Below are 16,119 nucleotides of genomic sequence, written 5' to 3' on the forward strand. Positions count from 1 at the left end.
GCCTCGTCCTCCAGAAGACCTGCTTAGCTCAGCAGTCTGAGGCTGATGGATCAATGACCTCCAGTGGGAGTGATCTTCTTGACCCCACATGTAACCGTGTGCTTCCACACGCCTTTCCCTCACGTCTGTCACTAACCTCACTACTTCACTACTCTCTACTGCTTCCTCTTTTCTTCCTTCTCTGTGGTTCAAACCTTTACACTGAAGGCGCGTCTTCCTGCCCTCAGAGGGTTTAGCGTTAGGGTTGAGAGTCAGGGTTTAGAGTCAGGGACAGAGCTGGTCAGGGAGGACTGCTTTTACACAAACCTCTTCACTTGCTTTCGGAATGGTGGTGACATTTTGAAAAGATTCATTTGGGAAAATGTTTTCCTCTGCTTTCCTTTACAACATTGTATTAAACTTCTGTCAAGTGTTTTTGTTTATATATTAAAATCCCACATTGAATTCTACATGTTTGGTGCGGTTCATTTAATTGTCCTTTAACTTGGTTAATGTCAAGCTAAACTCCTGCAATACATTTAATATGCATGATTGTTATTCAGCAATGTTCACATAATCCATTTTGTAAATATATGAAACCTCCATATTACTACTAAATTCAAGCCTATTCATGTATTTAACAATGTACATACTGCCCCGCAGGCCATTCTCTGCTACTACAGCACGTTCAATCCACCAACCCGTCTCACATCAATGTACTAGCAGAGAATGTCTAATATGAGGAGAACTGGCACTCGCGGGTTAGTTCCGGTTTTCTGGACTGGTTGCAGTAATAATCTTTGACCACGCGGGGCGCTCGTATGCGAGTCCAGAATGAATGGGAGCCAACGGGGTTTTATCCTCAGAATCCACTTTTCTCACGATGTAATTTTTTGTCAAGTAATTTGAAAGTTGCTATCAAAGGGTGGGGCTAAGATAATAAACTCAGCTGAATATTGCATTTTTTAAGGTCACGTATCTGTTCTAAAAAGGCGTTAACATGCGATGACGTCACACACTGTAATACTGTCAGAGGTACTGCTTTACGGCAGTACGGCAGGTACTGCTTTTTTTTTTTTTTGCTTAATACCCTAGTTACAGAGTTTTAGTGAGCTAATGTAAAAAAAAGAAATGCGCGAATGTTTTACATATGTATGTTACTTACAGAGTGTTTTTTCTAATCCTCACTAGTGCCGATGATAAAGCTTTTTTTTTTTTGTAACGATTATGAGCCATTTCTTTCTCCTAAAATAGAAACCTGGATTAGAATCATAATTTTAAGACCATCAATTTAGTTTACATCAGTAAGCAATCTGCTAGAGAGCAGTGTTCTGTTGTTCTCCTCATGCCTCTTCCTTTCTTGATCTCTACAGTCGGACCTTGATGCTGTGACAACGGACAAGTCTTCTTCTGTCCTTTTCCCCTGCCTCTGTTCAGTATGTTCAGTGTTGTTAAATCATTTCTCTTTTTTTTATTAGTTACTGTTCTTATTGTGTTCTTGTTAGTATAAACTTGCCTGTTGCAATGTTGGTATGTTTGTATAATTACTGTTATACAACTGTTACTGTTTCAATGTGACCCAGACCATATTTCTCATTTAACAAACATGTGTAGCTTATAATGTGTTGCTTGGCAGAGCAATTATATTCAATGGCTTAAAACAAACCCATCTGTAAAGATCTGTGAATGCATAGAAATCAATGACAAGTGGTGTAGATGTTTTTCCCTCTGTGCAAGGTCATTAGCCCAAGTCCTACAAAAAAATAACGACTAATAGCAGATGTTGAAGTTGTTAAATCGTTAACTAACCATTTGTATGGAACAATCGGTTAAGGTGAGTTAAGTGCTTGAGTCTCGACACTTTAGAGAATGTCTAGCGCGCAACTTGAATAAGCCATGTGCGATATTACCCGGGCTCCAGCGCCACTTTCCTTACCAGGTGAAGCCTCAGGTAGCCTAGGACCATTCATACAGGAGCAAGCAAGAACGTTACCTTTTTCTGTCCTTGGGAAACGAAAAGACAGACAATCCGTTTCCACTGTAAGTGCAGTTTATCATTGCACATTTACGAGGCATTTCTTTTTTAAACTATCTTTATTTTCGAAAAATAGACAATGACAGATTAAATGATATTGAGCGGGATATTGACTGTATTATTTAAGGTGGTCATACCGTACCTACCATGTATATAACACATTGAACATTGAACACAAGAAATGGAAGAAATTCCATTTATGCCCATGTACTTTCACCATACATAGCCTACTATCTAAAAAAATAAAAGGGCCTGCAGGAGAATATAAATACAGTACGCAAAAATTGAGTTAAAGGCACCCAGTGCAACTTTCGAGGCTTAAAAATAAACATTCAATTTCTAGTCATTTTTACACGTAGTAAGTTTCAATAACTCCATACCATTACATACCGACATTTAAGCAGCAAAGATGAGACGTCGTTGTGTGGTGAGAACTGATACAAAATCGATAACAACAATGCCGCCATTTTCTTTATTTTTTGTAACCTACAATAAATAAAGCAGGCTTCCAGTCAATGGAAAAATGGCTTCTCCCCACCGGCGATTGTTGTTTACGATTTTCTATCAGTTCTCACCACACAACGACGTCTCATCTTTGCTCCTTGAATGTCGATATGTAATGGTATGGAGTTATTGAAACTTACTACGTGTAAAAAAGACTAGAAATTGAATGTTTATTTTTCATTGAATGTTTACATAAAGTTGCACTGGGTGCCTTTAACACGTTTCTGATTGCTCTTCAGCTTCAGATGCCGTCAAGAGGGGTCTCTGGTCGTAATCAGTCGCACGTCCGTCCCTGACCAATCAGCATTCATTAGCAGAATGCTAGCGTGTATGGCCAACAACGGCCCAAACTGTAAGAAATCGAAAGGACATAAGTACTCACTCATTTGACTTTTGAACCATAATTTATATTGAACTTGCGGAATCTACAATAAAATTTGCGATATTTCAACGACAAGCAGGTGAAAGAGGCATAATTAGCCGTTTAGCCCCATAGACTCCCATTCAATCTGGACTCGCCCGCGATCACCCCCAGTGGATGTCTCATGGAACTACAACCAAAATCGGTACAATGGGGCGTATAGGGAGTGCCCAGGCTCTTCGTAGACGGGCTCTGGTGACATCAATTTGTGTGCACGTGTCCCTCGTCCACAGTATTTTAGCCTACTCAATAGGTATGCGCAAAAACTAAATGTTGAAAATGAAATAGCGGTAATATTTCCACATCATTGATAAAATAACAGGGGATGGGAAGGGGGAATATTTTGACCATTTTAATTCCAAAGGGGGATGCCATCCCCCCTCAACTCGAGTACAACTTCTACTCCGCCATATGGAGAGAACTCAAGAGCGTTGCTAGTACACTACGATCCTAAATAACCCTATACACATACCGTTACCTAGGCTAAACAAAACACTTTATCAATAATCACAAAATCATTACTAGAAACCCAATAATTAACAATCCCAATGTGCTTTCAAAATGAAAGCGGCCATTGGGATTGTGCGTCGCGAGTACAAGCCCAATTTTGTTCCCTTTTCATTATTAGTTTAAAATATAACTTGGGAAGGAATGCTCTGACCATTCAAGATGGTGTAACTGTTACTTCACTTATGCAACATGCTGTAATGAGAACAATTATGTATATTTGTTCCCTGCATCTCTATCCTAACAGGGGCATGGAGCAAATTTTACCATTTTCATGTTAAAGAAAAGTTAATCTTATTAACGACGATACACTAAATAACAATACAAAAGATTTTTGTAAATGGGAATGCAGTGCTGGTGGACGGACAATGGAATGTTACAGGTTTCTGTTCTGGGTGCCATGCCCTTATTAATGTAATTAATGTAATCAATAGTCTTGTAAAAAAAAATACAATAAAGTAAAACACACAGACAACACATTATGGGTAATCAATCTTTAATTTAAGTATTCAATTTAGATATGAATATTTCATAAAACAAGACAAAAAATGATTGCATGTTTTGGTTGGGGAAATCGGTTCAACTTTTTCAGAAGCGGATGGAAAAAACATTGAAACACTGCTACAGTAATACAATTCCCTTGATTTGTGTGACGTCACCGAAATGACAAACTGTAGTCAAAAGCTGCCTGTATTTGTTCATAATCACAAAAAAAAAAAAGCATGGTACACGATCCTATAGTTTTCTGGTGAAATTCAAACATAATCTCAGTAAACATGTTCAGTGCTTTGCATGAAAGAAACAAAGTGGTGGTTGGGAATAACTGAACAAACACAAATAACAGTCTTTAACTTTACCTGTGCTATTTATTCCAAATAGGACAGGCAGAAAGCCCTCAAAAGACTCCATTGTGGATGTTAATAAATACAGCCATTCTTCTCACACATAAAACATGTTGGGAGTCTTTTCACATTATCTGTGTTTCCTGGAACAACAACACAGATTTGTCATTAAGGCTCCATCAGATATACAAACCTAGCTGAGTTCCACAGAGCAACAGTGCGACAAATAACCATACCCAACAAGACCTGCACTCTGGAAAAACAAAATAAATTGACATTTAGTGCTAATGTTTAGCCATTCCAGCTGACCTTATCTGCAACACTTCACATTTCCAGTCACAAGTTGGGACATTATCTTTGCACATTGTGATTCTTACTGGCCGATTAAAGAAAATGTGTGTGGTGAGACAGGTACAAACCTGCCCTCCACAGCTGCTTCACACGGTCGTTTGCTTCCCCCACCCATATCGGTGTTTCTGCGTCTTCTTCAGTGCAAAAAAAACATACTAAGACTATTGCGTTACATTCACAGTGCCCACGTGGGTGCCGTGACCCATTGGCGGAACTGCAAGAAAGTGCCTTTAGGAACATATGAACAGGATTCAGTAAAAAAACTAGAATCTGGAGTTTAAAAGCACGTTGAAAATATACACGTATATCTCTACAATATAGAATGTACATTGACAGCGCTTCAGTTAAAATTGTCAACCCACAATGGGACCTGACAAAACAAGAGAAGGTGCACATGTGGCTTTGTAAAAAATACCAACATGGACCTCAGTAACCACCCTGCTCTCGACATTTTAACACTCTCGCTTCCTGGAAAACAATATGTAGGCTTTCCTGTTTGACCACAACAGATTATATTCTGTTACCTCTGTCTTTCAAAAAATATTAAACCAGACACCGGAATCGTACTCACTAATAATCGGCGACATCAAGCATAATAGCAAAAACTGCTAGATACGCCGTCTCCATGACACATTCAACAATGCTGGCAATGTGTTGCATATCAGAGGAAAACTGAAGGTGTTTCAAAACCAAACTCCACGCCATCCGCCATGATTCACTCTAGGCTGTGCACCCAGACCTCTCAAATACCATTTTTTTGACCCTACTGTCGTATCGTTTACCTATAGTTTGCATCATGTTCAATCATTCAAACAAACCACAGTCACGATTGCCCTTGCACCTTAAGGAGCGACTTCAAGTGAACGCTCATCTGCTCCCGACTCTGGTCGCCTCGCTGTGGTGCGCTGGCGGGACCCACCCAGTGGCTTGGGGGTTTGGGCAAGACGCTCGGAGAGGGGGGCTCGCTGAACTTGGCTCCGGCGTAGACCTTCTCGCCGTCCTTGAGGTCTTCTTCATGTGGCAACGGTCGCGGCAGAGGCGGCTTTGCCAGCGTGATGTTTTCGGCCGAGCCCAGAGGCCTCTTCTTCCGCTCTGCTTGTCTGAGGTGCTGTGGGGGCTGGAGGGGTGGGGGAGAGAGCTGCTGCTGCTGCTGCTTGCTGGGGTCTTTCCTCCGGGAGGGCTGAGAGAGGCCCGGGGCACTGCTCAGCTTGGTGCGGCCCCTGTGGTCTTGTGGTCGGCTGTGGGTGTGGCCGACCTGGCTCCCTGGTTGGGGGGCGGTACCCTCCGGCTTCCTCCCTTTTGACTTCAGCAGCTGTGTAAACAGCAGAAATAAAGACATTACTATGTTGTTTTTTACAGATTTATTTAGTCAAGAATAAGGCTTATGGAATGTTACGTTATTTGATCATAGCTATTGGAAATAATTATAAATTATGACTCGTGATTTTATATATTTATTATCTTTGTAAACCCATTATAAGCTTACTCCACATTTTCGCCTATAGTAAACAATAAAACAGTTTGACAATTCAATTTCAAATAAAGTAATGTATTATTATTATCCACATGTAGCATTCTATCGTGGATCACCATTTTTCCTTTGTTGTCTTGTGTCTATGCGGTACAATACGTTTGGCAAGTTAAATTCTTTCGACGTAAACCATCGTCGACATTCTGATTGTGATGTGGTGGAAGGCATCGTGTAATCGACCTCGAGCAACAGATAAAGGTAACTACTAGACGTGTTGATCTCGACCGTAGTTTCGATTCGTCAGCCATTATGCGAATGCGTCATTTTTACATCGCCTCGGGCAGGCTACACTATGTCCATTCGGGGGGGATACATCTCCTGCACGGTCTCAGTAATCAAACACGACGAAAAACATAGGATCGGGGCGCTTGTATAATGTATGCATTCAATAAATTAAATAAAACATATTGTTACCTCTTTTTTGGGTCCTGGTTTAAGCGGGTGGAGAGTCAGCACGGTAGACACGCCGTGTGGGTGCCCGTGTTTCGGCTGCACCGCGGACCTGATGCCAGGCGACGTGGTGACATTGTTGTTATTATGGTCCGCGACTCTAGCGGGGTTAGTTCCTTGGTGTTTCTGGATATGGTGATGGCTGGCCTGGGGAGGTCGAAGAGAAACTGCCGCCGCCGTCGTTGTTGACGTCGAGCGAAGCCTTTTCCCCCCTTTCTTCAGCAATACGTGTCTGGTTTTGTTGAGGTTCCCCTCGCTCTTCGACACCATCGAGACTGGCTTGTTGTTTTCAACGTTACCGATGTCGTTTCGGTCGCTATGACACAGAGTTTCGTCCAACATGGCTTTCAAACTGCGAATACATACACGGGATCCGAACTTTTCCTGGCGGTAAGTTACTTTCGCGCTATGCGAGCAGAGCTGGCGACGACGTCACCGAGTTTTAATTAACGCTAGTAAACAACTAAATATGCTCCCTCCTGTGTTTGTTTGCCACTTGAATCGCCTGTAAATGATATCTATTTGTGGTGTGCGTTAAGTGAAGCAGGTATGTAGGTTTTCTGAGCCGATGTTCTCCGTCTGATGGCGTACCCGAATAGATTGTCTCGGTTCTCGACTATCACAGCAGCACCCTTTTCCGGTGCTACGTCACCGAAAGGTGTGCCTAGTATCATGACGTCAATGTTATTGAGTTGCGTAATTTCATTATAACTTGTGCAATATGGTGTACAATATATGATAAATCAATAACATGCACGAAACACACATTTTAAAAGATTTTTTCCCCTACTTTTGTTTAGATTAGCAGTTAAATATTACCTCTTTGCAATGTATTAAAATCTAAATAATTGACTGTGTCTTGCGTTCTTATTCGCATCATGTTTTGGTTTATAAAAAACTCACATCCATTTAACACATTTGGTTTCACATGATTTATTGTACAAAATGTGATTGACAGATGACCTTTTCAAACCAACCACATACGTCGAGATCAATTGTCCTTTCTTTAAACAAGAGCATGGAGATTCTCACATTTCTATATTTTTTTACTGCACTAGAAACAATTCAGTATTGATAGCTAAAAAAAAATTTAATATATACCAGGCCACTCATTTGGCAAAAGGAGAAATCCCAACTTATTATTTGCCTACAATTAACACTTTAACGTGACACAATTTGACAGCCACCGCTTTTTTAAACATCATACTGGTGGATCTAACGATTAGCTTCAATACAAAAAATAGATATAAACAATATAGAAATAAAACTGAAACATACATCAGATACATCTCTGTGTGTAATACATGTTGCGTAACACGTGTTAGTCACCGTGTGGGTGGAAGGCAAAAATACAGGGAGAAGCTGTTACTGTCCCAGATTTCAACAACAGAAAGCTACGTAGAGAGAGCTTCTAAATAGGTCATCAGGCAGGGGGTAGACCGACCCCCCAACGGGGAAGGGGTTAAAACAATTGGGTTCCTTGAGAGTTTGATGGGGGGCTGGCAGGGGGATGTCTCCAAGGGAAAAAGTAAACTAAACGTTGTCCTGTGGTTGTTTCCCATTGTGCATTGGAAACATTTTCATCATTTTAGATCAGGGATGGTTACGTTTATGTTTAATGATTGAAATTGCCTGATGCTGGTGATGGTTTGGTAATGCTGACAGAAGGTTTAGTTTAGGTATTAGGTTAACAGATGGTTTACTTAAGTAAACAGTATGGTTTCGTTTAGTAACCACGTAACTGGTGGTTAGGTTTATGGACTCGTTGAGAGGTGGATGAGTTTAGGTAAGGGTCTTAACTTCAGGTTATAAGCCTGGGGAGAGCAATGCATCATGGAAGCAACCACATGAGGACTATAGTACAGTTTATGGCTGTGGCTCGGCCCCACTCTCGTCATAGATGTAGCTTCCCACACCTCCTGTGTTAACACCTGGTGAGAGGTCAGAGGTCAAAACAACACATTTAATGAGTGTACTCTTGCGCTTTGCATTTTCCATCCAACCCTTTTCTAACCAAACCTGTAATGCACTGACATCCCAATGAGCCTTGTTACTAACGAACATTTTACTTATAGACCTCATTACTGAACAACTTTGTTACTAACTGACTTCTTTCATAACCAACTTTGTTGCTAACTGACTTTATTCATAACTGACTTTTTTTTACTAACTGGCCTTTATAAGTAACTGACTTGATTAATAACAGCCTTTGTTACTAACTGACTTTGTTACTTAATGACATGGTTATTAACAGACTCAACCTTATTAATAACCTAATCTAACAAAATCAAACAAAAAATAAATAACACCTGCTTTGGAAGTGGCAATGCTCAGTAAACATATTTCTCACCCTAACATTAAAAAAAACATAACCACTGTTCGAGTACGTCTGTTCTTTACAAATGTTTTACAGTCTCTCTTTTACCAAACCTGTTTACCTGGTTACAATACTGATGTGAGGATGGTTAAAAGTAAATGTAGATTGGGGAGAAATGTACCTTTTGGCCCAAACAGGACAGCATAACATGGTTTGTGACAGTAAGGTTGGCCGTCATGCTGCAAGAGAAGGAGACAACACCCATTAAAAGTATTTATGATACTTATGATACTATTTATGATACCTCCCAAAACAGAACACTACAGGAGTCCCAAGTGCGTGGGTTCGATCTCCTTGGCAAGGTGCCTTACTGATTATGAACATTTATTGTAAGTTTCCTTAGATAAGTTCTGTTTAATTACTCAATAGTTATAATCAGGATTTAAAAGTAGTCCAGTACTGACTATAAATGAGGTAAACAAGTCAAGGGTTTAATCACCAATTACCGATTGCATTTAGAGAACATTGGAACCGTTTCAAAGAGGCATTATCAAAGGAAAAACACGCTCTTATAAAATGTATTATCGGTCTGCTACTTCTATATATCAGGGCACCTGGGCACGGGTAGTAGACTAAACTAGTGATGATAAGTCTACCAATCCCCAGTACATAAAAAGAGCAGACCCATAATTAGTGTTATCAGAGTCCTACATGACATCTCTGTGAAAAGGGTGTGTGATGGGAAGCAATCTGATTATCCCAACATATCTAACACCAGAGAAATGAGGCTGTGTCATGGTAAAGCGGGTAGTGTGTTTTTGTCTCACCTCTGCATGACTGCCAGGAGTCAGGGTCTTACTGCACCTCTCACAGCGAAGACAGGGCCGGTGCCAGTTCTTACCCAGAGAGGACACTCTCTCGGCTACACACACACACACACACACACACACACACACACACACACACACACACACACACACACACGCACTCAGGCACACACACATACAAACACAAGTATTTACACACATGGACAGGCATGAAGGGGGGATACACGCAAGCACACAACACGCAGCCATATATGCATGCACACACAAACACACACACACACACACACACACACACACACACACACACACACACACACACACACACATACACACATACACACACACACACACACACACACACACACACACACACACACACACACACACAGGAAATGCACATCATCACCATGGAAACACAATTCCCTGCTGCTGGTAGCAAGACAGTTGTGTCTGATATTTGTTTGTGCAGTCATGTGCTCATTTGAATCCTTATCAAGCGACATCCACAAAAGCCTGAACTCACCAAAGTAAACGGTCTTGTTGCACCGGGGGCAATCGTTGGGCCCACCGGAGAAGGACGTGAAACTGGCAGCTGCAGGGGAACAACAGGGTGAGGGTGGAGGGAGAGGTCAACATCTGTCCTCGCATCACCTCATCATTAACACAGAGACTGTCCCACAAATCAGCCTTGAGAACCACATCTAATAGCCGTCACATCTGGAGGAATGTTTCACTTTCTTAAGCTTCATATTTGTTTTTTCAACCAATCATGTTGCTGGAGGCGTTGATCTGGAAGAGCGTAATTGGCTATAAAAGTGAAACAACACTAGTAAACACCGGGAAGGCAATACAAAACATCCTGTCTGGAGACCTTTCAAAGGAAAACCGTCTGTAAGAGTTTCAAATAAACATTGCGTAGACTGGACACTTTAGAAATACACATACTTAAATCGAGTACAACACTTCAGTAACAAACAAGAACCAAGGCGTTACTCCGCCCCTTACTGGTTCTGGTTTGCGGCTCAGGCCCAGCGCGGTCTACCCCCATACGTTCTAATAAAGTAGGTCATCTGGATCCCAGAAACCACTGAGGTAATACCACTGGTATTATCTCTAGAGAACCAAATTACTGGAGAAAATTAATTTATTTTACTCATTTTAGTTTGAAAGCCCTGCTATGATATTGATCTTGACCTCTTAATATGAACCCTATTGATTCTTACCCTTCACGGGGCCTCGCACAGGAGGCCTCTTCTCCTCAGCGGGCTTCGCGTCTGTCTCCATGGAAACGCTAGCAGGGGCCTCATTGGCTGGAGTGTTGTATACGTAGGAGCCCGCACCGCCAATGTTGACACCTGAAACATGATGACATCACCACATCAGTTTTTGTCTGACTCATAAACGACACTTAAAGAACAAGTTGAAACTGATGTTTAAGGAGGCTTCCAGGGGAGCAAGATGATGATGAAAATCCATAATCTGAAATTGGGTCAATTTTATATCGACAATATTTATTGAAAACGGCACTCATTGCCTTTTTTCATTTTGCACAATGGTCACAAAAAAAAGTCTTGACAATGTGTCTGCATGAAAATCTCACCATTTCCTAAAGTTTACATTTAAAATAGTGGTTGCATAAAAACGGGTAGCATTTAATACAGTGTGTTGAACCTAAAACAGGATCGTGTTTTTTCGTGTAGTGTGTAGTGCATATTGCAGAATCATAATAACACTTTGTTTAAAAATGTTTTATTATGTATTGGAAGTGTGTATCGTATTATGACACCGGCCTGCCTGCTAGCTCCTTAGATTTTCTAGTGAAGATAGATGGGTAACTGCACCTTTTGGTCCATAGAGGGCAGCATAGCAGGGCTTGTGGCAGTATGGAGTTCCGTCGTGCTGCAGATGCAAAAAAGAGATAATAATAATTCATCTAAATTGAACAGAAAATGAATTCTTTCCTTGTTAGGTCATTTCTGTTTAGAACTTAATATGGTAATATATTTCTTCAACACGATAGTTAGTTGGATAACATTTACAAACAAAAATTATTGGACCTTTTTAGGCCGTCTAAATCCTGCTGTTGTCACGCATTGAATCATAAAGGATAAACAACACACATTCCTTTCTGATTCCCCTCACACATCTAGACCACTCATAATATCATGGAAGGTATAAAGTCAGATCATTATCTGTCTGAAGACACCGTGATGGAAGCTTTGAGTAGAATAATGCCAAATGACACCTTGATCTTTATACAGTAACCATTCATCTTTAACTTCTTTATTATTTTACTTGATATATTACTTGGATTTGAGTTTAGACAATCCCTATCACTCCTTATTGAAAAAAAAAAAACTCTTTAATGATTTACCTATTTTGCCTCACCTAACTCATTCCTTCCCCTAACTCCACTTATTTGACCTTACCTTGAAGCAGACTTAGGCCCAATCCCATTTCTACCCCTTACCCCTTCCCCTTCCCCCTTCAAAACAAGGGGGAGGGGGAAGGGGAAGGGGTAAGGGGTAGAAATGGGATTGTGTGCTCCCACACATGAATGCAACACTTTTCAATGGCGGAGAAGGTCAGGAGGGAGGGAACAGGGAAGGAGGGGGTGGCTGGTTTATTTTGAAACCTGTCTGTACAACTCTCAGACGGGAAACACAGCCCCCGTGAGGCTGGGTGGACTCACCTCAGCATGACCCCCAGGGTTCAGGGTCTTGTTGCAGCGCTCACACTTCAGACAGAACTTGTGCCAGTCCTTCCCCAGCGAGGACACCTTCTCCGCTGTGGACACCACAGACCGCCGGGTCACGATCACGACACACACATTTATAAACGGATTGATTCTGGGTCGATCAACCACGTGGAAAAGCCAAATGAATTTTGACATTTTGAACACACCTTGGTATACAGTACAGTTAAGTACTAGTAAAATAAACATGATTAAAATAATGGCTCAATGATGGAAAGAGGATAGAGATAGAGTGCTCCAACTCAGATTTGGCATTTCGTATCCAAGACCGGCTCCCTGATCAAGAACTGAGAAAGCAGAATTGTGTGAGTGGCTGTGTGTTTGTGTGTGTGTGTGTGTGTGTGTGTGTGTGTGTGTGTGTGTGTGTGTGTGTGTGTGTGTGTGTATCTGTTAGTGTGTATGTGTGAAAGGGTCTCTGTGCTCCCGTTAGTCAGAGTCCATATCGGCTCTAAGTGCATTCTTTCCGTTTCTCTCTAAAGGGCAGCGTGGTAATCAGGTTGGTTATCGCTCGGAGGGGAACAGTGGTCTTGGATATCCCTAACCTGAGTCTTACCCCTGGCCCTTACCCAACACAATTTGACCCCTTATCCTAACCCTTATCATACCCTAACCAAAATCCTAGTCCACCGCAGACCCCTAACCATAATCCTAGCCTTACCGCATTCCCAAACCCTTATCCTAAACTAACCACAACCTTATTTTATCCCCAACCAAATATAAAATCCTAACCCTATACTGAACCACAACTCCTACCCTAAATTATACTCTTATTACAATCAAACTCCGACCCTAATCCCTAACTCCAACCCTATTGCCAACCCTAACCCTATGTCCTTTTGTCACTCTTGTTTCTTACATAATCCTCTCCTTGCGTCTGTGTCCTTATGTCTTGGGAGTTTACATATGAGTCAGCACATTTACACGCCTCTTACACGCTAAGCACACATAAGTGGAGTCATGTAGTCTGCTTAAAAGTAAGGTCATACAGGTTAAAGAAGCTAAACACTTATGATAAAAAATATATATCACATTGTATTATATATCCCAATCGATATTTTGATGTAATATCAATAGTTAAGGACTTAATTACACAACTCAGAAAGAGAGTTAAGAAAAAATACATATTTCTAAATGGGTAGATGTTCTCTTCCAGCAGATATGATAATGGCATTGAGTGGTTCACTGGTTTATCTCAGGACTATTTTGGCCTTTCCTAGAATATCCACCCTGATACCGCCAGCTCCTCTGATTGGCTAACTGGTTGCTGTGAAGTTCACTATCCAGAGCAAGGACCCCCCCCCACACACACACACTTACTTCCTATAACTCATCTGTATATGAAGGCTTATGAATAAGTTATAGTTATAAAATGATAAATATTATAATCTTCAGAGATGAGCAGGTGTAACAACACACAAACCTATTAGACTATTGTCATTAATGTTCCACAAATCTTTAGACTCCTCCCTCGAGATGCGAAGGGATTCTTAATGTGGAAAAATGAAGGCAGTAACCCATTACGTCATCGATGAGTAATGAAAAAAGAATCATCAATCAATATCATAGAGCTGATGATGCAAGGAAGCCAACTTAGCTTTTACCTTTCTGTGAACAATTGATTAATAATGGATTATAGCTCAATAGGCCTAGAAGAGAATGGTTAGGAGGAAATTTAATCGTTGAAACCGTATGAACGGTCTTCGCATATCTACATAATATTTTCGTGACAGCGACGCCAATATTTAAAATAGCCCTAAAGTGACTAACACCTTGAATGTTATGTAATATTACGACATTGGGCTTAAAATGTTGTCTTGAAATAGAGTGAGTAGCCTCAGACGAAAGAAGATGTAGTGAGTAATTTAAACCTCAAACAACGCCTTTATTTCAAATAAAATACGCTCCAATGAACCTCAATCATTCACAGACACCCACAATTAATCAAACACCCTCTTCCAATATAACGAGCGTTTGATCGGGGTGGGGTTCGTTTTGTCCTCGGTGGAGCCCCCCGGGTCTATTGGCTGCAGGGGGAGCTGTCCATGCCAGTTAGTGCTGAACTTAGCTGAAATTACACTCCTTTGTTCTCACGAGAATTGAAATTAAATGAGAGGCTAACCCGATCTATACCTCGCATGTGCAAATAATAAATAATTTAGCATCTCCATGTGGCGTGACGTTATTGTAAGACGAATGGCGCTAAGCGTTGTGAAATGTAAAAAAAGAAAAGAAAAAAAAAAGCGAAAGGTATTTATCCTAATCGAATAAATAGTTGCCAATGTTATGCTAGGTCAATGGCAATGGCCGATTAGTTTACGCTTTGACTAATACCATGGCGTTGCAGGTGTCTCACAAATGAAATGCAGCAGTCAGAAGTCGAGGGAGAAAGGAATGAATGATAAATACGTCAACATTGTAGCTAAAACAGACTCAATTCAATCTTTTAATGGCTTGGTCATTTATTCCGGTTGAAACCTGTGAGCGAGTACACAAACACACTACTACTTCACAATACATCTTTACAGAAAATGGCGACGTAAATCAAATAACAATACAGTACATGCTGGAGCAGTCTTAATAGAAAACCGGTTGACTTACCAAAATACACCGTTTTGTCGCATTTGGGACATTTTGATGCCATGTTCCGTGTACTCTCTTCACTATGCGACGTTTACTCTCAGTTAATGTGTGGTATTTTGGTACCAAGCGACACACCTTGCACACAGAGGAACCCCAAGCTCAAGACCCTCGATGTGGTTAGAGGTTGTTCTGCTAATTTGCATAACTCCTCCCTAGAGTTGACGTAATCCTCAGCAAACCTGTTTCTAAGATCCCTACGGTTTACGACTATCTTCAAAAAAGAAACGAATAAATAGCAACCCACAAATTATCTCATGATCCATGTTTATGTTTTTGGGCTAAATTGGGACTAGACATTTCCACATTTCAGAGTACAACTAAACCAGGAGGAGATATAAGCCTACTTTCCATTGGTTGTCACAAGTAACTGTTTTGGAAATGCATTTAATCCTGAATGGTAGCCATGTCTGTATTCAACAGTCCCCCCAGCCCGCTCTGGCCATCTCTCTGTTTGTTTTTTAGGTTCTGTGGTTGTTAGGGAACCGCAGCAGAAGGGTCCAGCAGTAGCAGAATGTTAAGTGATATTCTGCAGGCTCCAAGATTGCACTCCACATTCCAGATATGCCAATGGGCTGCGATACTTCTGCATTAGATAACCATGTACTGTACAGTAAGGAATAGAAGGAAGATGGTCACTTTGGAACAATATCTATCAAAATATATTTTGTTTGCTGCTGCTTCCTGATCTAATAGTCGTCATGGTCCAACAATATTATGTAATTATCTAATTTACTCTTGGATAACCATAAAAAGATTAAATTATAGAACTGCTTGTCACAAAGAGAACATGCATTGACTTGAGTCTAGTTTAATTAACAGAGATAATCTAGGGCCTAACTAGAGTTCTACTTCTTCATTCACCAATATCAAGTGAGGATCCGAACAGCCGCATTTAAAGTCTAGTTTGTTATTTCTAATAAATTAGTAAGCTCAATGTGCCCCTTATAAAACTTCAGCGGC

At 40.9% G+C, this 16,119-nt stretch overlaps 2 protein-coding genes across 2 annotated transcripts; both read right to left on the reverse strand.

The window, feature by feature from the left end:
- Positions 1-3,925: 3,925 nt before the first annotated feature.
- On the reverse strand, positions 3,926-7,262 carry LOC132450414 (proline-rich nuclear receptor coactivator 1-like). The gene is made up of 2 exons (XM_060042529.1): positions 6,585-7,262; positions 3,926-5,951 (listed from the first exon to the last, which is right to left on the reverse strand). The coding sequence occupies exons 1-2, from the start codon at positions 6,960-6,962 to the stop codon at positions 5,463-5,465; spliced, it is 867 nt and encodes a 288-aa protein (XP_059898512.1). The 5' UTR covers positions 6,963-7,262; the 3' UTR covers positions 3,926-5,462.
- A 275-nt stretch (positions 7,263-7,537) lies between these two features.
- On the reverse strand, positions 7,538-15,520 carry crip2l (cysteine-rich protein 2-like). The gene is made up of 8 exons (XM_060042530.1): positions 15,118-15,520; positions 12,457-12,551; positions 11,606-11,663; positions 10,988-11,119; positions 10,288-10,356; positions 9,765-9,859; positions 9,119-9,176; positions 7,538-8,551 (listed from the first exon to the last, which is right to left on the reverse strand). The coding sequence occupies exons 1-8, from the start codon at positions 15,158-15,160 to the stop codon at positions 8,487-8,489; spliced, it is 615 nt and encodes a 204-aa protein (XP_059898513.1). The 5' UTR covers positions 15,161-15,520; the 3' UTR covers positions 7,538-8,486.
- Positions 15,521-16,119: the final 599 nt, after the last annotated feature.

The sequence above is a fragment of the Gadus macrocephalus genome, chromosome 21 (assembly GCF_031168955.1).
Source record: "Gadus macrocephalus chromosome 21, ASM3116895v1".
NCBI classification, from domain to species: domain Eukaryota; kingdom Metazoa; phylum Chordata; class Actinopteri; order Gadiformes; family Gadidae; genus Gadus; species Gadus macrocephalus.

Bases quoted from the DNA above. Each gene is read 5' to 3' on its own strand.
- LOC132450414 (XM_060042529.1), bottom strand. From the start codon at position 6,962: ATGTTGGACGAAACTCTGTGTCATAGCGACCGAAACGACATCGGTAAC. The intron at 5,952-6,584 runs GTAACAATATGT...CTGTTTACACAG, and splicing joins AACCAGGACCCAAAAAAGAG to CTGCTGAAGTCAAAAGGGAG.
- crip2l (XM_060042530.1), bottom strand. From the start codon at position 15,160: ATGGCATCAAAATGTCCCAAATGCGACAAAACGGTGTATTTTG. The intron at 11,664-12,456 runs GTGAGTCCACCC...TTGCATCTGCAG, and splicing joins ACCCTGGGGGTCATGCTGAG to CACGACGGAACTCCATACTG. The intron at 9,177-9,764 runs GTGAGACAAAAA...CTTCTCTTGCAG, and splicing joins CTCCTGGCAGTCATGCAGAG to CATGACGGCCAACCTTACTG.